At 39.0% G+C, this 25,911-nt stretch overlaps 1 protein-coding gene across 8 annotated transcripts in view; it reads right to left on the bottom strand.

The window, feature by feature from the left end:
• Positions 1-2,866: 2,866 nt before the first annotated feature.
• ATRX (ATRX chromatin remodeler) overlaps positions 2,867-25,911 on the bottom strand; it is an 84,999-nt gene continuing 61,954 nt past the window's right edge. For all 8 annotated transcript variants that reach the window (XM_068696946.1, XM_068696953.1, XM_068696947.1 and 5 more), the window contains 13 exons: positions 25,440-25,570; positions 25,055-25,143; positions 24,681-24,853; positions 22,304-22,457; positions 21,915-22,018; positions 19,770-19,878; positions 18,560-18,737; positions 16,880-17,074; positions 9,677-9,826; positions 8,337-8,462; positions 7,293-7,388; positions 6,651-6,779; positions 2,867-5,814 (listed from right to left, as the gene is read on the bottom strand). In XM_068696946.1, coding sequence (XP_068553047.1) covers positions 5,536-5,814; positions 6,651-6,779; positions 7,293-7,388; positions 8,337-8,462; positions 9,677-9,826; positions 16,880-17,074; positions 18,560-18,737; positions 19,770-19,878; positions 21,915-22,018; positions 22,304-22,457; positions 24,681-24,853; positions 25,055-25,143; positions 25,440-25,570 — 1,913 coding nt within the window. In that variant the 3' untranslated portion in view covers positions 2,867-5,535. The remainder of the gene's footprint in view (positions 5,815-6,650; positions 6,780-7,292; positions 7,389-8,336; positions 8,463-9,676; positions 9,827-16,879; positions 17,075-18,559; positions 18,738-19,769; positions 19,879-21,914; positions 22,019-22,303; positions 22,458-24,680; positions 24,854-25,054; positions 25,144-25,439; positions 25,571-25,911) is intronic.

Below are 25,911 nucleotides of genomic sequence, written 5' to 3'. Positions count from 1 at the left end.
GCCTCCTCCGGAGAATGCAGTGGAGCCCAAAACACCAAGGCGAGTGGATAAACTCTGTGTGGACAGCTGAGGAAGGTGTCCTCCAGGGCAGGAGCTGCCCCGCTGGGCTGCCAGAGGGGTGTCAGCTGCTGGCTGTGGCCGAGACGTCCCCGAAGGAGAAGGACCAAAATTCTTGGTGGTGGCACATCCCTCAGGACAGCGCCGGCAGGAGAAGACAATCCTGGGGACCCGAGCCAAAGGGCAATGTCCTCTTCTGCATCCCAGCACTTGGAGCTGACTCCCAGCCTTGAGGCTTTGCTGAAGCGTAACAGGCTCGGCAACAGGAGCTGTCTGGAGGGCAAAGTCTGTCTCCAACTCAATCCAGAAAGCTTCGTAAAGACAAAGGCACTGCGAGGAAATAAAGGGAGGTTACCGAGCGCTGGCCCTAAGCCACAGGACATACAATACACCAAGGGTAATAACCGAGTTACCTGATAGCTCAGGGTCGTTATTAGCCAGCAGATGCGGGCAAATCATTTCTCCACACTTTGGTGAACAAAATGCTTGCCACGACCTTGCTGGAAAAGCGTTTGGACAGAAGACAAGGTGGTGGGGACCTGTGCTGAAAATAATTCTGACTTTCAAGGCAAACCCAGAGCGTGGTGTGATGCGCTGCTCCTCCAGCTGCTGCAGGCACCCGGGGCAGCCACCCAGGAGAGACACGGTCAGGAAGGCAGGCACCGAGCTCGGTTTGTTGGAGGGAGGCAGGCCCTGGTCCTGATTTTGAGATAAAAAACATCTGCAGTCAGGTGGGGAGAGCAAACAGCACAAGTCAGCTCGATAGCCTGCGATCTGTGCAGGCACCGTGCTACCGGGCTGGGTAACGTGAGAACTTAAATGAACTTAAAAAGTCAGAGAGAGGGACGTGAACCCAGCAGACCACGTTGTGCACGGTACCACGTAAGACTTGTTTCTCTCAAAGCAAGTAACTGCTCTAGAGGTCTTCAATCCTCATCATAAAAAACCCAAGGGCAGTAGTTTCCAACCTGTGCTGGGTAGGTTTGAGAAAACATCTGCAAAGCCAACTCCACCGAGGCACCTCGGGTTATTCCTGAACCACACCAAAGTATTTGTTACCAAAAATTTGTGTCCACGCGTAACCAGGTGTGGCTGATCACCCTGAGAGCACCTGCTGGTGCCAAGAAGAATCCCCGGGGACAGCATTTTGTGCAATTCAATTAGAAAAGCAGTCACATCCCCCAACAAAGCTTTAAAGCCCCAGTTACTGTTTCTCATGCAGCATCTCAAGGGCTCGGCTGTGCCCCTCACCCGGCACAGCACCAGGGAAGCCTCTGCGAGAGGCTGAGCACAGGAGGGGGCCTCCCTTCCTGCCTCCCCCCTGCCCTTCTCCAGCTGCGTCCCCATTTTCTGCCTCAACCCCTTGCCAAAACTCCCCTGTGCCCCTTCTGCCATCACTGCCACTCCCTCGACACCCCTCGTGTCCCCTTCTCACCGTGTGCAGCAGGAGGGGAGCCCCGACATGCTCAAAAAGCACTTTCTTGGACAGCAACGGCCCTCGTGGAGAGGGGCTGGGGTCAGGCACAGAAGTGTGAGCGCTCCCACGAGCTGCAGCCACCGGAGGGGTTCTGCAGGCCCTCCAGACCCAAACCCCCTCCAGGTTTTGCTCTCAGCCCCCCTGAGGACAGGGCTGGGCAGGGAGCTGGTGCCTTATGCTACCCCACAGCATAGACGGGGCATGGTGTTATCGCAACACCCGCAGGGGTTTGGGCAGGGAGCACCGAGGAGTTCAGCACTCACCCACAGCCGCTGTGTCCCGCTGCAGCCACTGCCGCAATGCTGTTTTTTCCAAGCGCCTCCAGCTAGGAGCATTTCAGACATTTGTCTTTTCCATAAACACTGAAAATTTACCGAAGTTCAAATCTCTCTTTGCTTAAACTGATAACATGACTTCTATTTACTCCACTCAGACTGGTTCAGGATTTAAGGATCAAATGTGAGTCTTCTACAGACCAAAAATAAAGCAGAAAAGGAAAGCATTCAGCACCTGACGCCTCGAAATGCCACCACCGCCCATGGGCGCGCCGTGCTGGCCTCACCTCCAGCAGCCTCCAGCCCCTGCGCCCGCCTGAGCCTCCTGCTGACTGTGCTGGGAGCTTTTCCCACTTCCCACTGTGAGTAATTTCCAAGGACGTTTAAAAGCTTGACCCACACCGTCCTTTATGGCAGCACCTGATTCAGAACCGTGATGATATTCTCGTTAAGCAGCTTCCACAGCATCAGCCCCTTGTCAGCCAGCTGCGGGACCAGCTGCACCTCGTGGGGCAGCGACGCGGCTGCAGCACCAGCTAAAGAGAAAGCTTTAAGCACAGGGAACAAATGTAGGGGCAGCTTTAAATGTAATTGCCACTTGATTTTTTTTTTTTTTTGGTGGTCGTAGTAAAGGCTTTTTATTTTTTAATTTTTTGCCCAACAGGAGGGATTTATTAACTGCAAAAGTAAAAAAAAAAAAAAAAAAAGTACAATTTCGAGGCTGAACTATCCAGGTACATCGTTCTGAGTTGACCAAGCAGAACTTCACCTCGCTCTGAACGATTTATTCCTGTTGGGCAACTCCTCCCTGTTCATCATTTTTATCAGACAGATTGGCTGCAGAAGCCACTGTCAAGAGTTTATTATTTGAAAACCTGTCCCACAGCTACCCTCCCTAAAAATAATGACCAAACTGAGTGATGGGTACCTCACTGTGGCAAAAAGGAAGAGCTTAACTCCAGCGCAGTGCAAGTTCACAGCTCTCACCAGACAACTTCTCTCACCACGTCCCCGTGGAGTTCATGCTGTACTGCAAATGTAGCACAAGGCACATTGATGTATTTTGGTCACTTTATTAAATGAGATATTAAATAGTTTAAGTTTCAACTACTAAACAGCACTTTGAATGGTGAAAACACAGATAGTATATCGTCATACTTGAATGCTTCTTTTCTTTAAAAACACATTTCCAGTCCTTATATATATTACAAAACAGCCTTATAGGAAGAGGTGACACCTTTTCTATAGTAATTAAGATATTTAATACAGAACTGAAAAGCCATCTAATAGAAACAAAGGCAAGTCTTCACAGCTGTATGATTTCAGCAGCCAAAGCTGGTTGATGGACTGAAACATTACTATACAACTGGGACAAAACATATACAATATCACAATACTAAGCAAAAACGCTTTACATCCAAAGGAATAAACAGGTTACAAAATGTGGAGAATTTAGCAGGCAAAATTGTATTACAAGCAACAATTTTATTTGTCATCTTAAGCCATCTCATCTAGTTAAAACATCTAAAACAAATATAAAAATGAGCCTTTTATTATCTTATTGATGTACGTTGTCTTTAAATATTTGTTAAAGCTTGATGTTATACTCAAAGCACATTGTTATGCAGCTAAAATGTCAAGTGAGAAACATGTATGCAAAGTGGTCCAAGTTTTATTTCAATGCTCATCTCCAATTTCTTCTTATGCATTAGTCTTCTGTTATCCATAGTTTTGTCCAGAATGAAAAAAATGTGCCTTTAAATGTTGCCTAAAACTTCCACATTTAAGTCTTTGAGTTACTGTAAAACTCCATTGAACATTCCCAGGTTTGGTAGAAGATACTTCTCTTACTCATGACACGTAGGAACATCAGTGAGAGTTGCCCAGAGTACATTTGCCTTCGATTGTTGGTTTCAAAGTCTCATATTTTCATTAATTCGAGTGTGAATACGTCTCTTTTTGCTCCCTTCCCCCCAAATTAAATGTAATTGTAGAGCTGGCAAAGCACTTGAACATACTGAGGTTCATTTGTGGAATCTCGTAATAAAGAGTCCAAGATGGCAATTTGTTAGCTGGTTTTGCAACAGATCAAAGAAACTCTGTTCAGATCACAAACCAAGTTTTTATCACAAAATGAAATATCACGTAGTATTTGCATATTTAGATGCAAACAAACAAAACAGAACAAAACATTTGTCCATTCAGGGCAAGATCTCAAACTCCTGCAAGAACAGTTCCAGAAACCAAAACAATTTCAGTTCATGTCAGCAAGCCAGAAGAGTCCAGCAATATCTACAGCAAATGCCTTCATCCGCTTGTTTGTCGAGAATTTTCTCGCTCTTTCCTATACTCGACACACCGTTGCCTCAAATGCTCCTGTCGTTTATTTTAGCCCCAGATTATAAGCATTTTTTCAGGGAAGAGTCCACCAAGCTATATTCAAGAGCCCTATTTGTGTTTAGTTAGATCTCCACAAGCACAAGAAGTGTGGGTAGAGAGAGTGCTATTGATATAATAATAAATGAGAAATTTCTCTCTGGTCTACATAAAAAACAACAACAAAATCAAGCTCTTTGCATACTAAATGATGTTTTCACACAAATGAAAGGGGATGGGGAGGAGTGCATAAACAAAACTCTTATCTAATGGAGGAAAAGTTACTTCACTGTTCTGGTAGCTCAGGAAGTTATTAGAGCACTTTTTTGGTATCAATTTTAAATTCGCAATGGTTCTGCCATTTTAAGGTTGATAATGTAACAGGGTTTGACCCTGCCCACCATCGGCATCCTAACCCCCAGAATACCAGGAATTTAGGTATTCTTGGCCTGTCTCCCATTGCTGGCAACGGGCAAAGACAGTAGCACCAGCAGTAAGGAGTTAACAGAAATGTGCTTTGCATTGGACTCCGCGTAGAGCGAATTCAGGTGAAGGAGAAACATCTCCTACTCCCAGATCACCAGCTGTTTTTCCGTCACATAAAAGTGAAAATAAAAAATGGCAGAAGACTAAGGAAGAGTAATTTTCTTCCCCCAGTCACTATTTAAGGCTGTAGACACAGTTTCCATGTAACTGCACGACTCAAAAGTATCAGAGCAGTAGTACTTAAGAATATTGCACTCGATTCTGTTTCAAAGAGTATTTTCAGTTCCTATGTTTCGTTCAGCATAGATGCGATAGTACGAGTCCAGACCTCAGCCAAAAGGAAACTGAACGATTTCTGTTACAATATTCCCACTAATTTCAAGAAATGGGTAAGCAGAAAAGTATTCCATAATTTGAGGAATCAACTCTAATCAAGAACTCAGCTGTGTACAACTCACATATGGTATACTGAAACATACAGACCTGCAGTCCTTCCTAAGCTTCTCAAATTGGATGACAGCTTCACAGCTACTAAAAGTAAGCATAGGAGTTTAGACAGGAAACCTGTGGAGATGCTACTGTTACGGGAGGACTTGTTTTCACTGAAAACAACTTGATATCTCCTGTACTCAACATATGTAAGAAGATTCTAGGCAACATCACTGACAACAAGGGAAAACGTATGTCCTATTTAAACAAAGCTGAAACACTAACATGGAACATGGCATTTAAGGGGACCAACCAAACTTTTTTTTTAATTTTTTTTTTTTTTTTTTACAGTTGAGTTCTGTTAAGCCATTGATTCCTAAAAAAATAAAAGTTCTTTCTCTGATTTTAACAATCCTTTAGGCTTTTAGTGCAAAATCACATTGATTTCCCTTGGGAAGGCCCTGGATTTTTGCCTCTCATTGGGGGTGGTGCTCGTTGTAAAGGTGGTGGTTGCATACCACCAGACACTGACTGATACATTCCTCTCATATCTATCTGTTGGTAGTTGGAAGGATTCATGATTAAATTTGGAGGCTTTGGCATCATGAGATGACTCATTGCTGCTTGCTGGTACGACATCTGCTGCTGTTGCTGCTGATTGTACTGATGCTGTAGTCTTCTGTTCATAAGTATCCTCTGAACACAACCGATTAACTGTGAAGGGAAAGCAGAGCTGTTAGAAGTGCACGACCCGTCTCAATGCTGCCAGTATCAAGTTCAGAGTTAAAATCAATTTGTTCGGGATAGCATGGCTGAAGGAAAAAGCACTATTGTTATCACCATCACTAATGTGATGGTATTCACAAGCTGATTACTGCAGAAACCATTTAGTAACACCATTTAGGGCCGAGTTCTCTTAATGACTTGCCTATTGTATTGCGTGTAACATTTGGGTAAGTTCCTACAGCAAAATGTGCTATGCTGTGAAATTACTCCCAGGTATAAATTACAGCATTTTTTTGTCAGGTACCATTTATCATCCCTTTGAAAGTCCTGCATGCAGATTATCACTAAATGTTTGCTTAAGAGAAAGCTCTACCACTTGACATAAACTGGGCAGCTTTCAGATTTTGTAAAAATAATTCTAAGCTAAAAACCATTAGCAATACTTTCTATGATTTGCATTTCGTAAATTGCTTTCTTAGCGCTGGAGTTAGATTTCTCTTTAAGCCTCATGACCTTCAGGCAAACGACTTCAACAGAAAAATCTGGTGAGTATCTTTTGAAATGAACATCTCATGGAGTCTCTGCCGATGAGGCTGAGCGATCCAACCCAGCATACTGCAGAAGTCAATTCCTGATGTTACATCATATACACCGCTACTCAATGCCAGCAAATACTTGACCCATGGAAACTCATACTCTGCAAGTACATATTTATACATATCTAAACATACACCTCTATTTTATAAACATACACATGCGAAGTTCATACTCAATATCCCAGTTCAAACTTGGACAGCTGATCAAATAATTGTTAGATATTTTACCATCTGTTGTTTAGTAAGGACGTCGTTATAGATGGCTTCTCGGCGCTTAACATCAAGCTCCTGGCTTGCCTGCCTGCTTAGGGCCAGGGCCTGTACTTGGCTCTCTGTGAGTGTTACATTCTCTTTCCACTGAAAAGGAAAAAAAAAAAATATCTTGGCATTAGTCATTTTGACAAAAGCATAATGGTGACTGAGGTCTTGTGTTATATTCCAAGCTGCATCAGGAGTTAAAAAAAATAGCCCAGTTTCTGGAAAACGCAAAATTACACTTGCCCAGAATCGGAACTAAGAGTTATCAGTTCTTTAGATTATTGGTAACAAGTGAGAAATGCAGTCTTAGATACAGGGACAAGGAATACGCAGTATTATATTTGTGTATGATTATGATACTTATTTGTAGAAAGCCATGATTTCCAGTGCATAGCAAGTAGTTGTGGATCTGAAGTGCCAGTCCTGTAAGGCTCTATCACATCTATATGCCATAAAGGGTTACTGCAAGCGGCAGTGAGACAAGTTAACACACATTGGAAATGACATTAACTAATAACAACTAATCAGCTGAATGACATATATAATGATCATTTCTTCGCCTGATAATGTTCAGCTGCAGGTCTAAACCTATAATGAACTCTTTTTACTCACTATTGTTGAAATGATGTCTTCAAGGGGCTGAATTCTTGCTGCAGTTACGTTGTTGGTTGCTTCCACAACTTTCTCTCTGCCTTGATTAATGAGGTCCTGAGAAAACACCAATAAATTAACTATAATGCACAGATGCAAAGAACAAATTTCTTTGCCAACTGTTTCTAAGTTTTCCTCATCTTTGGCTTATGTACCTAGAAAAGTTACATTTTTCTTCTCATTTGCACAAGTCAATTTGTGACTAACAAGACAGATTCGGACTTCCACACAACTGAACTTCAGTTCAGAATAACTGAGCAGCACATACAGAACTGGCAACCTACAGGAGACGGTATTTATAAAGAAATACAACTATTTTTGTACTTAAAGGTTTTCAGACCATCACAGGAGCGATGCTTTTCTACTCAGGCAAGTTTTCCGCAATACTGAGTTTGATGATGTCACAACCTCAACTTGTTCTGTGCTCAAACTACTGTGCCCTATTTTAGCATAATACTGGCATGTCACAGGTATTACTCCACAGCTGTATTCAATATGGGTCCCCCTGATTTGCACATTTGGCTAGAGATTTTCAATTCTTTCACACAAACTCCTCACCAGACACTAGTAGGCATCATAAGACAACCAAATGCCCTTCCACTACTGCAGTTTACAGGGTGGCACATTAGGAAGAAACGTCAGCAGCTGCTTCAGCTAAGACCTGAGGTAACTGGGAGCAGAGCACACGTTCCTCCCTCCCACTCCTTCTCAGACAGAAGGCAGATGGAGGCACAAAGCTAGATGTGGTAATTAACGTCGGCAAGGAATGCAGTTAATCTCCCTGAACCCTGAGATACTACCCAGATAGAGGTCTTGCAGGTTACATGCATACAAGTTAGACTTCAATTCACAGATACGTAACTAAGCAAAAGAGTTAGCTATTAAAAATAAGAGACCGTTACAAAAATATCAGAATATTAAAGAATGACACGAACCACCTATGTGTGACAGAGTAATACACGCATGCTTACAGCAACGCAGATGTTCCAAAAGATCGCTGCTTACCTCCAGCTGCTGGTTGCTCATTGCTGACAGAGCACCCAAATTGAAAGGAATATATGGGGTCTGAGAGTTGAAATTTGTGGGAAGCATGTTGGTCCCGGTTGGCATGTTGAAACGCATGGTCAAGCCCTTGAAAACACAAAATGCACTTGTCTGAACAACTGGAATAATTCACGTTCTCTAACAACCCTTGAAGCAGCACACACGGACAAGTCAGCCCGTACATGGCACAGGGAGGCTGAGCTATCCCACTGCACCAAGGAGCCTTTCCAAACCCCAGTTCAAAAGGGCATCTTAATCACAGGGGAACCCCAATTCTAGTCTTCGGTTAATATGGGTGTTGAGCTTAATTATTTATTAAGCTCATTACTAAGCTCATTAATTATTTATTAAGGTCATTACTAAGACAAGAATAGCCAAGGTTTATTGTTATATCTGAAGTTATTTAAGATGCATCTTTTAATTGCAAACCCATTACTTAACGCTGATTTTGACTGGATTGTAATAAAAACCTACAGAAGTAAAAAGGATAATTTACTAAAAGGAATATAAAGCTCTTCTCCCAAATTGCCTTGTAGAAAGCCACGGAAGTGCTCACTGCAATTTCTTGTATCCTCCTATTTCTTCTCCTTCACAAAGCCTTTTCCCAATACTCCATTTCATTTGTCATTTGTTCATTAAGGACTGTCAGTGGCATGTTATATACCCAAGTTTTGTTGTTTCAGATTACTGATCAGGTATGAATACCACTATTAGCCTTTCCAGATTTTTTTTGATGTTAAATTCCAGTTACACCAAGTTACCAATACAGTTTAAAACGACAACAAAACCAAACCAACCCCCACAGAACCCACTGCTCTATCCAATTTAGCTTTCTGGCTACCACCTGCTTAAATATGAAATAAACAAGACACAGGAAATAAGGGGGAAAAAAAACAACAAGACTTTAAGCCTTTTCTAGCAGATGCATGCATGTTTGTAAGATCGTGGCAAAAAGTTCTGAAATCAATTCTACACCTTTCATGGAACTAGAGATTTCCTCAAGTTGTAAAAGTGAGCTATTAAACAGGACACCAGTTCAGTGTAATAATGAAATGGAATATTTCTGTGTGCATAAGTAAAATGTTACTTTTAAATGGAAGTAATAAAGAAGATACACACAAAAGAAAAGCATCAGAAGAATAAAGAAGACATGGTATCCTCGTTTTTCATGAGTTTACTCTACATATCCATTTCTTGGCTTATGAGAAAATAATTTACCCCAAAACAAACTGAAAAGGTGAATGGTACTTTATATGGAAAGGTTATTTTCATATGCAGAAAACTGGTACAGATAGTTTTACCTTCTTTTCTGCTTCATATTCTGCCCATGCTGCCTTCCTTTCTTCTTCAGTGAGCTCCTCTTCCTCCTTATGGTCCAGGAGTGAATCATGTTCATGATATCCAACTATATACTCTTTATTGATCTGAAGCAATTCTGCCAGAATTGTATCCTGTTCAAATGAAAAAGGGATGAGAGAATAAGAAGTCACTTGGTAGCTCTATTATATTTACTCTCTGTGCAGGCCTTACTGCTTTGACCCAATTTTCACACACAGCAGCTCCGAGCACTTCAGGGAAACAAAATTAAAAAATAATTTAAAAGTAGAATTTTCCTCAAAGGGCGGGTAATGGATTAACAACCTGCTGCAGAGATGACAGTCAGATCTCTTAATGAACCACAGGAATGCTCTCAGATTCCCCAACAATAAATGCACTTTAACAACCTAAAAAGAAAGGAATGTGCTAAATGATTTTTCCTTTGCTAGGACTGGACACCTGAGAGGACCTATCGATAATCCGCATCTGTGATCTATAGAGAGCACCGCTGCTGGTTGCAGAGCACCGAGTCGTACTTTGGTTCATCAGCTGCCTGTCCGTACTCTGCAAAAAAGGTTGCTTCCTTCAAACTGATAAATAGTCCCCCATCCATTTGGGCTAAAAAAGTTCAAATCTCTGCTGTGAGCAGGATTTGATCAGCAGGCAGCAAGTTAGCTTTCTGTATTTCACAACACCCTTACGTTTAACTGCTTCTAAGGTTAAGGGAAATGTTTACAGTGCCCTTTACACCTACAGTCTATTGTGAAGGTTTTGTTTGCAGACATACTGCAATTGGTAGCTGCATTAACACCAAAAAACCCTCCTGCTGTTTTCCAGTAGGCAGCACTACCAGAACATCGAATGGCTCCTGGGTGAAGCAAAAAGAAGCTGGCTGCTCCCCAAACTGCCTAGCGGCTGCTGCTCTCCACTGGACCCCAGATGCCACATTTTGGTAGATTGTTATCTCAGTTCAGAAGGGAAATAAAAACAGAACATGAATGGGAAAAGCTGGGATTTCAAGGCAGCGTGTTAATAACGGGTTTGTAGTCCCCATTGTCACCAACTCAACATTCCTGTCTCCGCAGCTGTTCAAAGATGACGCCTCTTTGCAGTAAATCCAGGTAACGCTGCAGAGGATCAAGGAGGCTCTCTACAAAGACGATTACAACCTGCCCCTCCCTGTACCACAGGAGTCACCATTTCAGAAGGAATGACTGAATGCTTTTTTTTTTTTCTTTTTTAATGCACCTGCAGCACTGATAAGCCCGCCTAACTGAGAAGCTCCAGGAGCCCCCAGCATTCCACCTAGGATTAATAACACAAAGCCCTCGTCCCATTGAACTTTCTGATCCACTCCTGAAATTAATTATGGTGAATGCAGTGAACGAGACATCTTTTTGCAGCAAAATTACACAAATACCTACTGACCCAATTGATGCCAAGCCCTTCTTTGCCAGACCTCTGTACTTTGGGAACCTTGCACTTGAGAGTCCTGACCAGTGGCTTTGCCATGACAGCTACAGAAAGTTGTTCCTGTGCATGTTTAAAGCTCAGTGTAGTACGCAAAAGGTAAATGTAAGTAACATAAGGAACTACATAAGTCAGGCTTTGTTTTATCCTTCTGTTATCAACTAATCTTACTACATTTTGACCCATGCTTTCTTCTCCAGCTCTTCGAGAAAGCATTCAGTGTAGGACCTGCACGACTCAAGGGCACAAGAAACACGTAACGGGATTTTGGGGTGGTGGGAGAGAAGGACAAGAGGGAGAGAAAAAAAGGATGCATTAATGGGATGTGCAGAAAACATCTAGAGGAAGGGGGTGAAGAAGTCAAGGAGATATTACAAAATTAAGTTAACACGATTAAAAAGCACTCTCAACACACTGTAGCTGTACATCAGCGCGTGGAGGGTTCCAGGCCATGCATATGCATTAATTTCCATGGTAACACTACTATTGAAAATAATACTGGAATATAATCCACACTCACTTGGCCAACAGAGTCTTCAAAATGTGGTTTAAATTACATCCAACTGCGTGTTTGCTTTTCTTTGTCTAAACTTTATTTTGCATCAAATATGATGGAGCTTGAAAACTGGTATATGGAAGGTATCGCCGTGTGATTTATTTCACAGGGAAGAAAAATAATAAATTCCCCTTATATACGAAAAATGCAGCAGATGAACATTCCCTTCATTTGTTTAGCTTGTTGATAAGACAATGATTATTGTTTATAAGCTTTTAGGTGATATCCTGGTGATGACTTAAAAATTTGAAGAGAGATTTTCGAGTTTTTTAATTTTTAAAAAGGATTAATTTGTCATTTAGACAGAAATTAAATGCTATGCAGAGGTAAATGTATTAGGAAGGAAATCTTCCACAAAGGAATCTAAGTTATGCTGTAGTTCATAAAGGTGTTTTTTTTTTCCTCCACTAATTTAAAATTCAATCCCAAGGTTAAAAATAAAAATAAATGAAAAATAAAAGCCAGCAAATTCTTTGGGTTCTGAAATGAAAAGCCTTCCCAGAATTCACAGAACTGTCCCTTAGTACAAAAATACAATAAAAATCACGTCCTAGGAAGAACGGACAAGGAACAAGGTGCCACAGTGCCAGCTGCGAGGGTCACGAGGGCCCCTCAAGCCTATTTTGTCCTTGTCCAGCTCCCACCTCACCTGCACTGCTCTGAAACACTGCAGTGATCACGGCACCCAGTTATCAGTGTCTGTGGTAAAGAACTTCGGTGGCAGCTACGTGATACCAGCCAGGTCTCCTGGATACCCCAGGGTAATCCTTTGGGAGCTGAGCGTTAAGGGTCTGAGAACCTGCTTTTAAAAAACCAAAGCAGCCTAGTCATCAGAAATCACACTGATTTGAAAAAGGACTCCAAATCTAATGTTAAATTCAGGGCAAAGTGAAACGTAGCACCCAAAAAACAGTCGCAATGCCCCGAGGAGAACTTTCTCACTTCACACTATCTTCTCCTTTTACTATTTCTGTAGAGTAGCAATTTAGAGAAAGTTTTTTAGCCTCTAGTCTGTATTAGGCAATGAGTCACTACATTTGCATAAAGCTCATGGGCTATATACAGTAATTAGTTCTAATTATTTCTATACTTGAATACAATGAATTTGAATCGATGATTACTCAGTCTTAAGACACCTGTTACGCCCTTCAGACAGCACTTCTAAGGCAGTCATTTTCAAACCCACAGGGACAGCGGATGAATGAAATGTGTTTTCAAGCAGTGGAACTTAAGACTAATTTAATAATTCAGGTGAATAACATTCACGCTAAAAATACTGCGTTGAAACCCAAGTATTTACATTCTTCAAGACGTAGCAGGTCTTTCAGAGGGGCAGGGGCAGAGACATGGCACTGTGAAGTTACTGTTGTAGTGCAGCACGCCTTTTCCCCCGAGAGGGGCGTACACTGGCTCTTAGTGCTCCCGGGCAACCTGCAGGTCTTGCTCAGACTGCGATGTGTGGAAAACTGCTGCTAAAATTAAAACTTGACATGAAACTTTGATAAGCTTCCAGGAAAACCTACATATTACATATTCCACGTTTGCCGTGTGGCTTTTCATATAGAATAGCAACATTCAGCATCTTCCCCTCCACCCCCACCTATTAACAACATTTTCTAAGAAAACCCTTCTTTGACTGAACCTTGGATTATTGCATAAAGGAATTCTCAAGGATGTATTTTGAAAATCAAGTAGCATTCGTTTCTTCACTCACATAAAGGCTTTACTTCTTTATTTTAAAACAATCCACAATTAATTCTCCTAATTTTTTTCATAAGAAATTGATTTAAAATATTTTTTCTTACATCAAAACAGCTGCAAAGCGTGTCGAATCTGCAGGTTCCAAGAGCAACCCTAGTGCTCAGCTCTGAACCACTCCTCCTCAGCACACGATTCCTGACTGCTGACCTTCTAAAAGGTGGCTTCACTCAAGTCAAGAAGTAAGGTGACTTAGCAGACAACCTGCAGAAAACTTATTTCTCTAGGGTTTTACAGAATAAGAAACTTATTTCTCTAGGGTTTTTAGGCAGGGCATGCTGAACTTACCACAAACAAAGCGTCTTAAATAAAGTCTTAAGTTCCAATTGCTGTGCAATTAAGGGCTGTTACAATAACATGCTTCTGAAAGCGTATCAGTCTTTATAATCCACTTTTTTCTCTCCAAAAAATGCAACAAATGCAGCGTTAAATTCATCAAATCATTTAAAAAAATTGTTATTATAAAGGTAAGTCATGCATCTCTGCTCTAATTCCACTGAAATACGGAATAGCGAGCTTTCTGGATGAGTAAGATTATATGATTTTGATATTTATACCACCCACTGCAATGTTTTCTACATCTGGTATTTGCTTTTTGTTGTTTATGTAGAATTTCTAGAGAATTGGATAGTGCAAAAGAAATAGGTACATGAAACAAAAGTTAAACAAATGATACTGTAAATAAGGTATGAGCCACCGGTCAGTTAAATGGAACACAGGAATCAAGGAACAAAGCACTGCAACTGCTGCACTGGCTCACCTGAGTGCGAAGCAAGAACCTGACTGTGGATAAAACGAAAATAACAGATCCTGATCAGCTGAGAACACAAACGCAGCCAAAATAATAATAATAAAAATTGGGATAACCAAAATAGTTAAGGGGAAAGAGTTTTGTCTTTACAAATATAAAAAATATATTTAAAAAATACAAGAAACAAACAAAAAGTTCTGTGACATAAATTATTTTGCAACAGTTTACTACCTTGGCACTAGTCACCCAGACACCCTAAATGTTCCTGTTTCATCTCTTCTTGGATGAACTATCCAGGAATCATTAATTAGACAAAGTTGCTGCTCATGCATATATGATGCCCTTGCAGGACAGATTGCACTCCTGGCCTCAGACCGCCTGGTCCAATCCCAAACCACAAGTAATACTTTGTGCAATGACAGCTAGCAATGTCATTAACTCTCCTGAGACACATCTTTCCCAACTAACAATTCAACATCATTTCACCACAAGCAGCCCAAAGACACGTGAAAGCACTGGCTACCAGGCATGCTACAGGCAGCGCTGCTCCCAGCTAGCAGCAGTCACGTTACTTCCTATGGCACCTTCACACCTCGCCTCCCAGTTCCCCAATTCAGCAGGAGCTGAGGGAGCTCAGCATCCCGCAGGATTCTTCCTCACTATCGCAGACCCAAGCCTGATTCAGGGACAAAAAGAAAGGGAGAAGATTATTTAGGGGCTAGCTGCTAGCCTTCCACGTTCTGTGGAATCAGAATCAGGAATACCAAACCCTGCTTCCAGCAAATACATACAGAAACTGCTAAAATAAGATGAATCTACCTGATGACTTACAGCCCTTTCAACCATCAAATGAAAACAAAACAGATGAGAAGTGTGCCCAAAGATGCACATCTCAATAATAGCAGCAATAATCCTGTTCAATACCATTTGCTAAAGCTATGGGAAAGAGCCAGGCAGAGTTCCTATACACAGATCTGCTTTACTTCTAGCCAGGGCCGTGGTTAAAGCTTTGTATTCAACTTCATTTATATGAACCACATGTTGATGGCTAAATGGAATTAAGTACGTACTGTTAATTAAACTAAAGGAACGTGTTTTAGGAGGTAAAAAAATGAATTAGTAAATTTACAAAATAGTAAAAATTGAATCTGTTACCTACATTTTACTGCTTACACTGTGAAATATGGTAAGAAAAAGAGCTTCGATACAGTCATTAAAGATTGTTTTCAAGGGTTTTAAATGCATGTGTAACAGCGACTAACGCTTTATAGGGCTACTGCTTCCTAAATCCCCCTGACAGCTGCATGGACACTGTAGGTGGTCGAATAAACTCCATTTCAGAGAAAGGCCTAAATATTAAGAATGCCAATGGGATGCTTAACCACCATTTATTATATTACAGTGGTCTACAGACAGTTTTGAATGAACAGCATACCACTTTTCCTTGAAAATTAATAGGTGTACAAACTAGGAAACCTCCTTCTCCACACCCAGCGTGTAATGACCTAAAGATAACAGCTCAGAGATGTAATCAGGTCATTAGCTGCGAGCCTTAAGTTTATTTGTTACTATTTACTAGCTCTTCACCTGGTAAGCTAAAGACAACTGCACAAGTTATACATCGATTAGCCTTTGGCAGGCCACATTACCTCAGTGTACGTGAACAGCACCTAACACAAAGAATATAAAATAGATCAAGTACAAACCTTAGACTAACCTTAAATATAAACTGACTTGGAAAAAGAAAGTAAAATAAATAATCTGATCATTCTGTCCCCTGAACAGTCAGGCAGGAATAAGAGTTACAGTTTATACTTTCAAATTAAGTTCATAAATGTTTTGGTTCCCCAAGAAGTGCACAGGATACTGAGACATTACTAAGTAGCGACAATGAACCACTACTGCGTGTCGCAGCCACTACAAATAGATTAAGGCAGTGAAAACAAACTACTGTGATCTTCAGAGTCACTCCTTCATATTACCCCAGAGCACAGAAAGTCAGCGCTCTCACCATGTACAGTAAATGACCGTCTGCAAAAGGAACAAAAATGTCACTGGTCTCTGCTAGTACGGACAACACTAAAAACACATTAAAACTCTTAGCTTGTCCAATTTTTCTTCATTTAAACAATAAATATCTCTTTCCCTATCTCTACTGTATTTCTATTAATGGTGCCTACAAGAAGAGACAAATAAAGAACTAAAAAACAAGAACAAACACAAAAAGGTTTGGCAAAAGAGATCATGGATTAATTTGACTCACAGTCTTACCTAGGGAGATAAAAAAAAAAACAGACCCCGAAGCACAGCATCTCCTGATAGTTTTGTTATCACTAATTGAGGTAATGCAAGGTGTCACCAGCACCCACTTACGCATTCATCTTGGCTTCCCAGGTTCTGTTTGTTCTAATTTAAAAACTGTCTTTTAACTGAAGATCTTTTTCTTATACTGTCAAATAGATTGAAGGGCATTAGAGCAACCACGATAGTGATCACACATTTTATTCTGTTATCTGCAATCTACCACATTTCAAAGTAAAAAATACTGATGTGAAAATACAGCACTTCTTGCAAGACTGAATACCCCACATCCTTCAAAAGACTTTTTTGTTTTTAATAGAATATAATTCCCAGTGATCCGCATCAACTTACTTTAGGCAGCATCGGTGTATCTCTCTTCTTTTTCTTTTCTGAATTAGGGTCATCCAGCAAATCTGGCTCAAAAGTATACAGCTCTGTGAGCTCGTTCATAGTGAAATGACGTTCAACTTGCTGTTGGTCAACAACCCGGAAAGACAGCGACTGCTTTGTTACCTGTCGATCATAGATCTTATCTTCCATTGTTCCCTAGAAAACACAGTTATTCACTTTTATACAAACACCGACCTTCTGTTACATAGGAAATAACTAACAGATATAGAAGAGCAAGAACAACAAAACAGTGCTCTATTTCCCTTTTTTCTTTGCTCCTTATCCACAAAGTAATCTGGAAACAATGAAGTAAACTGAAAATACTTCACTGTTTCCTTACAGAAAAAAAAAAAAAAAAAGAACAAAATCCTCCTGGAAATTAATAAAAAGTAGTGTGCATTGTGTAAGCAACAGATGTCATCTAGCTGTTGACTAAGTGTAAGAAACGTGTGTTATCAGTAGTGGCCTGAAGCGATCAGGTTTTGCTCTATTTCCCAAAGTATAATTATGACAAAAATGTGGATTTCCACAGCATGTACCTTTTTTGTACATTTTGCTGCTTTGGGCAGCCCATTAAAAAGGAAAACAGATACCAAGTCACTGGGGTGGAAAAGACAGGGCAAGGGAAGCAGTCAAGTCTAATTCATCATGGCTGGGTACAAACAAACTAGATCTTTGATGAAAAAAGGGAAATTACGTATCAAAAAAAAAAGATGACAACTACGAAAAGTATGAGAACAGCACAGCTTCTTCTAAACACTGCAACTTAAAAAGGATACCAACAGTTCAAAAGTGCACGTAGAGAAAAACAGACTGAAGCCTGAAGAAAAAAAAATCATGTCTGACAGTAACATGTTACAAAAAGTGATCTATTTAAGTTGGCGAGTGCATAATGATTTGATCATAAGTTAATTACTGTTACTGGGGAAAAAAAAGTCTTCAGTTCATCCTGTGAAAGCCTCAGAATTAAGAGATGAAGCAAGACACTACCTGTCAGAAGCAATGGCATTATTACTTATAAAGACGATAGATCGGTGACCATCGGAATCATTACAGGTCTTTAGGCTGTGATACAGGTTTTCGAATCATGATTGCATGCCTTTTTATAGAAAAAAATTATCTTTAGCTACCAGCATCTTCGTTCCATTTGGATTTTCATGGATCCAGAGACCAGTTTTAAGGGGTCTGTAGAAGTCAGCCACATTCAGCAAGGCTACTGACAAATGACAGCCATCCTCTATGTGGTCTACACAATTAAGAATTTTTCGTAATGTACAAATGAAAGCAGTAAACACTATTCCAAGTCTGAACATGTGAATCCCTGCTAGAATTCCAGGATTTGTGAAATACAAAGTGCCAGATGAAGTGGCACAGCAAATCATTTCAGTGTTGTTTTTTTTTTTGTTTTGTTTTGTTTTTAATTATTATTTTGCAGTGTATTTATTTATTTTACAACCATTTCCTTCAAGAGTTTTTTCAGTGATTTTGGGACAAATACTGCTATCAGATTAAGACTGGAAGATGACTGGATCAGCGTGGACCACTACAGACCTCAGCAGAAGTCCAAATAGTTACAGTTTACAAATTTGACTGCAGAACCAGAATATCACACACAAAAATAAAAATCACACAGAAACCTACCTGAGCCAAAAACCTGTACACAAACACAGGTTTGTTCTGCCCAAAGCGGTAAACCCTGAAAATACTCTGGATATCATACGATGGGTTCCACGAAGCATCAAAGATGATTACTCTATTAGCAGCCACAAGATTAATTCCAAGGGAGCCTGCTTTAGTGGAGATAATAAACAAGCGGCCTCTGGAACAGAGAAAAGTTGCAATTTTTTACTATTTTGGAAATATATTAAATATGTATTTTTATATATTGAAACAATGTCAACTGAAAGACTGGCATGGTTAGTGTATTATTAGAATTACTGAAATGTCTGTTTATACAGAAACGCTTTTTTCTTCTACTACAAAATGATCTATTTACTGTTGTGGTACTAGAATAATTATTTGGAAAACAATCAGAACAGTACCAAAATGTAGGTATTACACTTTTATAAACTGCATCTAGCAGACAGAAATGAAAAATACACAGAAATGAAAAATACGCAGAAAGCGTATTTACAATACTAGAAGCATATTCTATCACTTTTCATCTTCATGTTTGAACGGACTTGGAAAGACTAGCAAAGTACAAAATCACAGAATCACAGAATTTCTAGGTTGGAAGAGACCTCAAGATCATCGAGTCCAACCTTTGACCTAACGCTAACAGTCCCCACTAAACCATACCCCTAAGCTCTACATCTAAACGTCTTTTAAAGTACCCCCATGCCAGGTTAAAAGCCAGCTTTGCTACCAAACAGCATCTGCCTGTTGTAGCAGCATTGCTAGATAACCTGCCAAACCTCTCTGACCCAACGCAGGGAAACAGCTAGAGCATTCCAAAGGCAAAAGGGATAGAAATCCCAAGTCTATTTATTCTTTGTTCCTTATCTAACATGGAAGAACCATTTCCGTTGAAATTAAAAAACAAACTGAACTGCAAGGATAGAACAAAAGACACGGCTCATCTCAGCAGGCAAAGAAACTCCAGCTTCAAATAGTAATATGCAATTGAGCCACAAGCATCGAAATAAAATATGCACACTGAAGAGTGGGGACTAACAACACTAACTTGCTTAGAACTACTATATGAAGCAGTTCTGTACTTGCTAGCATTGTGATGCTTTATTTACACAATGTTAACAGGTCAATAAACTAATACAAGAAACAAAGAGACATGGAACAAAAGAGACAGAGAAAATCAAACACGTCAAATCAAACACACAAGAGATCTCACCTCACATTAGTTTCATCATTAAATTCTTCAGCCCATTTCTTTCTTGACTGAGCTGTAGTTGAGCCGTCTAAGCGATAGTAATCAATGTTTCTGAACCATTTTCCTTCACCTAAAAATGTTAAGAGTCAAATTATTAAAATGCCTATTATATAAGTAACCAGACTGATAATGCTGGATATAAACAACTCTCAGAATAGCACAAAAGCAAACATGGAACATAAAATATGCTACTCTGACAATTTAGAACAGTGGGAGAAGACTACAGGTTATTCAAGACAGAAAATCCAGGATAGAAGACATTTATGGAGAATTCAGGGGCTTTTCACAGGCATGCCTTCAGATTACATAGCGAGGATTGCATAATAAAATATAAAACGTACCATGAGAGAATATAATGCCAACTGCATTTGTAAGAATAATGTTCTACAACCTTAAACCAATTCTGTCTAAAACAATTCAAAAAGTAGACTAAATGTCAATAGCATTTTAACTTGACAAAAGCATCCAACGCCTATCACTATCCTTTTCTTCTTAAGAGTTTCATCTTGTAAAAATTAACAATTGTTATTAAATGAAACTCCTTAAAGCAGCTTTGTAAAGAGTGGAATTTCAAGATGTGAAGTTATAATCAAGCTATGTTTCAAGGTTAAGATTTAGATGAAGTATTTGCGAAGACCTTAGCTTTTTTGGATGGTTCCTCTGATTTCTCATCAATTCTATTTCTATATCCACATTTGTATCAAGATGCCTTAACTTGGAGATAAGGTTACTTTTAAAAAGTAACTACATCTAATCCTCAAGTATTATACTACTGGTTTTGATCTCCATAATTTTGTATTTTTAATTAACATAAACAACAGTCTCTCCCATACAAATAGCATCCATAAGTAAATACTCAAAGGAGATTTCACAAGTCAAGGTCTAATCATTTTGGAACTGAATTTAGAACAGCTGTTGGAGCCTAAATATACTGTGACTTATGGCTATTCCTCGCCAGATGAAAAAAAATTATATAGAAGATTCTTCTCTCCTGAATTCAGAAGTAGCCTTTCATTTTCTTGACTACCAAGGTACATATCCACAAAATGAACCCTAATGTGCCATCAATTATAAAGAAAATAGCATTTTTAGGAGACAACACTGCTTAATTATGAGAAACAGATTTTTGAGTTGTGCCTGGAATATATATATATAAATGTATACACATATATAAAATACAGTCTAATTGCTTACTGAAAGAACTATTAAAACCAGAAAAAAAGACCATAAATTATCTCAGACTAAAGGCAGAAACTTGAAAAAAAAAGACAGCTTATAATATTTGGAGATAAATACTCAGAAGCTAAGGAAAGCATCACGTGAGAACAATAAATCAGAAAGATACTGGAGATCTTCATCTAACTAGCATGTTGATACCACTAAGCCACTTTTCTCTTACACAACTGTTCAACATGTTTATACTTAGAAATAAGATATTTGAAAGGAATGACAGATTCAAAGAAATTCTTCAATCCACAGACACTGAACACTGAAACTTCACATAAAAATTAACTGCATCATCAAGAGCTCTGGGAGGATCACACAGAGGAAACAAAAGAAACATCCTGAACAGACAACATGTCTGGCTGGTGAGAAATTCCTCGCCATTCAAGCATCACTAGGATAATAATTAATTCAATACACTGCTCTCTTTACAGAGTCCATAAAACAATCTGCTGCAGTATACATAAAGCCCAAATTCACATTTCGCATTCAACATCAAGACACACCACTTTAAAATAGCGTAATTTTCCTTCATTATCTCTCTCCCAGTAGGAAGCATCAGAATTCGCCATGCATGAGCATACAACATCACTTCTGTACAGAATTTAATAAAATGCCTTCTCTCAATTTTGGATGATGAACATTTAATCTGCTTAGGCTACATTAAGCACAGATGATACAGAATGAAATCAGAAGCAAGAGTCCATAATGGGATAGCACAGACCTCCTGCAGAGTAGAACAGAAGACATGCCAGCTTCGGGAATGACAGAGAGCACACAATGCTTCTCATGCAAACAATTATTTTAACTCCATTCCCTTTGGACAAAATAGAGACTTGTAAGAGAGTTCTTAGCTTTGTAACTGTCCAACCTGACACTCACCTTTATAAATAGGAGCCTTATCTTTGTCAGTTTTCTCCCTGTTGGCCAGCTCCAGAAAATCTTCTATCAAATCCAGTGATATTAGGGATTGGCTAAACACTAGGCTGAAAACAGAAACACAAAACCACAACATTAACCTCTGAGGTTATTTTAAATATTGTACTGCTTTACTTTTCTCCCCTGTTCACTCTGATAAAACCTTTGAAATGAACAACCCACCTAGATACAGCAAGGGGCTTAGGTGGTGTACGTGTATGGGAAAACTCCGATAAAAAGAGCACACACATTTGCTTCAAAAACCTGAGCTACAGCATTAGGAAGACTGAATGAAGAACACTAACAGATTGATGTATTTGTTAGATTGCTAAATGTTTCAAAAACTGACTTACACTTTGTCCCCAAGCTCCTCTGCCATGCGAAGAATTTCAAAGAGAAGCACCATTTTCCCAGAATGTTCCAACACTTCAGCATCTGCATCAGTGACGAAATCTTTGTACCAGTCTGGAGCTGGGCTACCAGGATTTGAAGATGATGTAGGTTTACCTATAAAAAACACAAACAAAAATTCAGAGATAAAGGCATTGTGTCCATTTAAATGCTTTGAAATGTCTTTATGTTGCAGAACATTTAGACAAATAGTTCTACAATCTGCAGCTTTTCCCCATGAGTATTTATCAACAGCTTTGTTTCCAACAAATAGGCATCTTTGAAAACTCATTCATGTTCCAGCAACGAAAAAGAAGCTTTTCACAAAGTGATTTTGAACCTGAAACAAACATCTGAAATTCATAGAAAAAGAATGGTCTTTTGGGTTACACCTAGGTCGTCTATCAAGATGAACTCTCAGAAGAAAGCTTTCAAATGCTACATAATATTGGTTTTCAAGACAAAATATAAACCATCTCCTCTTTCGTTATGCTCAGATTTAGAATCTTTTTCCTAATCTAATTTAGAAGACAACATTAGTATATACAGGGGAAAAACAGTAACTTTTTCCACCCTTTTTATTAATTTACAATTGAAGAAAAAAGAAGAATTGAAGAAAAAAGGCATATTCTGCCTTTTTGCGAAGTTCTTTAAGAAAGTTTCTTGCCTGCTCATCTGCTAACACACCACTACAATAACAACAGCTGCAGAACACATACATGGAAACAATCCCATTTTTAACATGTCACCATCTTAGAAATTAAATTAACTTTTTTTTAATTGTTGTTAATTTGACTCCTAGAAATATAAAAATACTAGAACTATAAAATACAGTTTCTCACTGAAAACTACACCAAAATAACCAGCAAAACCAAGTCCTTCTGGGTTTAAATCACCACTCGAGAGTGTCAGACACCAGCCATGCTGATCTTTAATGATATCTGCATTATGTCTACTCTGAGACAGAGCTGAATTCAACCAGAAAAAGTTTATATTCAGCACTGTAATCAGAACCAGAATGGCAGACAAGAACCATGAATTATCTTTATTTGCATTACTTAATTTCTTTTTATGACATTGCAGTTTAACCTTCTTTGCATTAGAGCGATAAAAATTGATTAGATTTATTAATGCTGTGGTTTTTTTTCACATAAAAACTCGTATCTTACTGAAGTATTTACTTACATAGGAGAAAACTGTTCTATCTAATGAATAATTCAAAATGCTTACATTTGAAGACCATGCACAGCAAATCAATTGTGACACACCAAGGAATTTCAGGTGCAAGATAGAACCGATCTTGACAAAATTCGCAGTCGAGCCCTCTTTTACACAAGCTTTTAAGGAACGTATTTGTCAATACCAGACCGAACAATGAACAAGTTAAGAGATTTAGTGTGACGTGACATAGGGAGTGTGCATAAGGTTTTCCTATTTCTATCCTCACCCCTACGCTTTGCAGAAAGGCCTTCAACAGCTGAAATGAAATACCAAGTTTGCCCCCAGACCTCATCTGGTACAGCATCAAATGTCTGTTTAGAAACATTAAACTGAACAAGGTTGCATGAGAGAGATGTAAAAATTTCACTGCTCCACAGACAGAAACTCATGCTTCCTATAATGCTAGTAATGAATTTAATACACTTAATCTGTATGCATACATATTTTATGCACACACACTCATTCTCTCCCCCTCACACATTTTTGATATCTTTGCTGTAGGAACAGGGGACAAAAAATAAATTCTCTCCCCCAAAAAATACTTATTTAGGAAAGGTGATTAGGCACATGAAAAATGATAATGCCAGAAAAAATAGCTTTATATTAGATACAATTTTAGAAGAAGATTATTGAAGGAAAAATAAAAGAAAATGAAATGTATAGATATACATTGCTTGAATACCAAGTCTTTAAAAAGGTTTCTTATGCCTCTGCATTATACCTGCTTGCTTAGTTACTTATTTCAAATTCCAGGTGCAACAAAAAAGGGCATACATATCTATTAATCGTTCCATTCATCTTTCACCAACATACTAAAATAAAGATGAAAAGCATCCTAGTTATCTGTTAACCTTACACCATTTTGTACTGACGAATTAAAAAAATATATATCTGTTCAGCTTCTCTGTCACAAGACCCTTCACTTCTAAATCGATGCCCTTTATTTCTCCTGTAGGAGATTATTAGGAACAGCAGGAGCTGCGAGCACAGAAGCACTTCACGGATTTAAGAAATTTGTCATTTTGCAACAAAGCAGAACTCTTGACAGCAGCACTCTCAAAACACATTTTCCAAATTTCAAGCTGCATCATATTTGATTTACTGGTATACTATACTCACCTTCATCTGATTTTGTAACCGACGGAGGATTGTTTACAAGTTCTTCTGCATTTCCTTCTCCACCTCCACGAGATCTTGAATTCCAAACTTTTATGACTTCTACATCATTATCACTGCCACTCCCACTTGAGCTACACTCTTTCTTCATTTTTTTCCCCTTGGATTTTTTTTTCCTATGAAGATAACATCATACATCCTATTATTATTTTTTAAGATCATCTTGCTAGAGGATATATTCTAACGGATATATATACATATGTGTGTATATATATATATACACATATATATATAAAAAACATTTACTTTATAGAAATCACTTAAGTTCTATTAGGGAAACAAATCCAACAACAAACAACAAATAAAAGCTCAATTACTTTGCATAATCATCAGAGCTTAAACTCATTGAAGTTTCATCAGAATCTGAAGCTATGAAGTCATCCAGACTGTCTTCATCAAAATAGCCCTCAAAAGAGAAAAAAACAGAAATTTTATTAATTATGCTCATCCAGAAGCTCTTTTAAACCTCTAGCCATCTGCTTATTCTTCATTTGAAGAATGTTAAGTTCTACAACAGCATGGCCTTTCAAAATGTTTTAAGAGTGACAACATATCCAGAAACTAAAAATATGACAAAACCAGCAGCACGATTACCCCACAGCAATAAAGGTTTCCATTAATTTGATGAAATTTTACCTAGCATTTAGCATAGCTTGTTTGAAAAATTTCTCAATAGAGAGTATTTTGATCCATCTAATTTACCTTATTTTCTTTGCTAATATAGTCCAGCTGCAAACACCAGGGGTGAGTCCAGATTCTGCTCAACATCTGGAAATCCTGGAATAGTTTAGCTCCAGCTTTGCCTCGTCCACCTTCATTGCCACTACCTACACCTGACAATAAAGTTCAGGTATGAGAATGAAACCTTGCAGTAAGTTAGCCATATAACATTCCCCCTTTGAACAATCTGGTGGTGAAGTACTGAGTGTTCTTTCCAGATGCACATCATATTGTAACGAATGTTGTAAAAGAGATCAAATTACTCAGTCACAGGCATTTTTCTCCTAGTTAAAGTTGTCAAAATTAGATTTTCCCCTTTTTCTTGACAGTAAGAAACATGATTTCATTTTTACATAAAAGCACATTTCTTCCCAGTATAGGAAAGAATCCAAATCCTCTCTAAAGGAGTCATGTCTATGCATTTAATTGTGAAATCAGCTCTTAAAGAGCAGCC

This window comes from Anas acuta, chromosome 13 (assembly GCF_963932015.1).
Source record: "Anas acuta chromosome 13, bAnaAcu1.1, whole genome shotgun sequence".
Taxonomy (NCBI): domain Eukaryota; kingdom Metazoa; phylum Chordata; class Aves; order Anseriformes; family Anatidae; genus Anas; species Anas acuta.
This window is presented reverse-complemented; position numbering and strand designations above follow the sequence as displayed.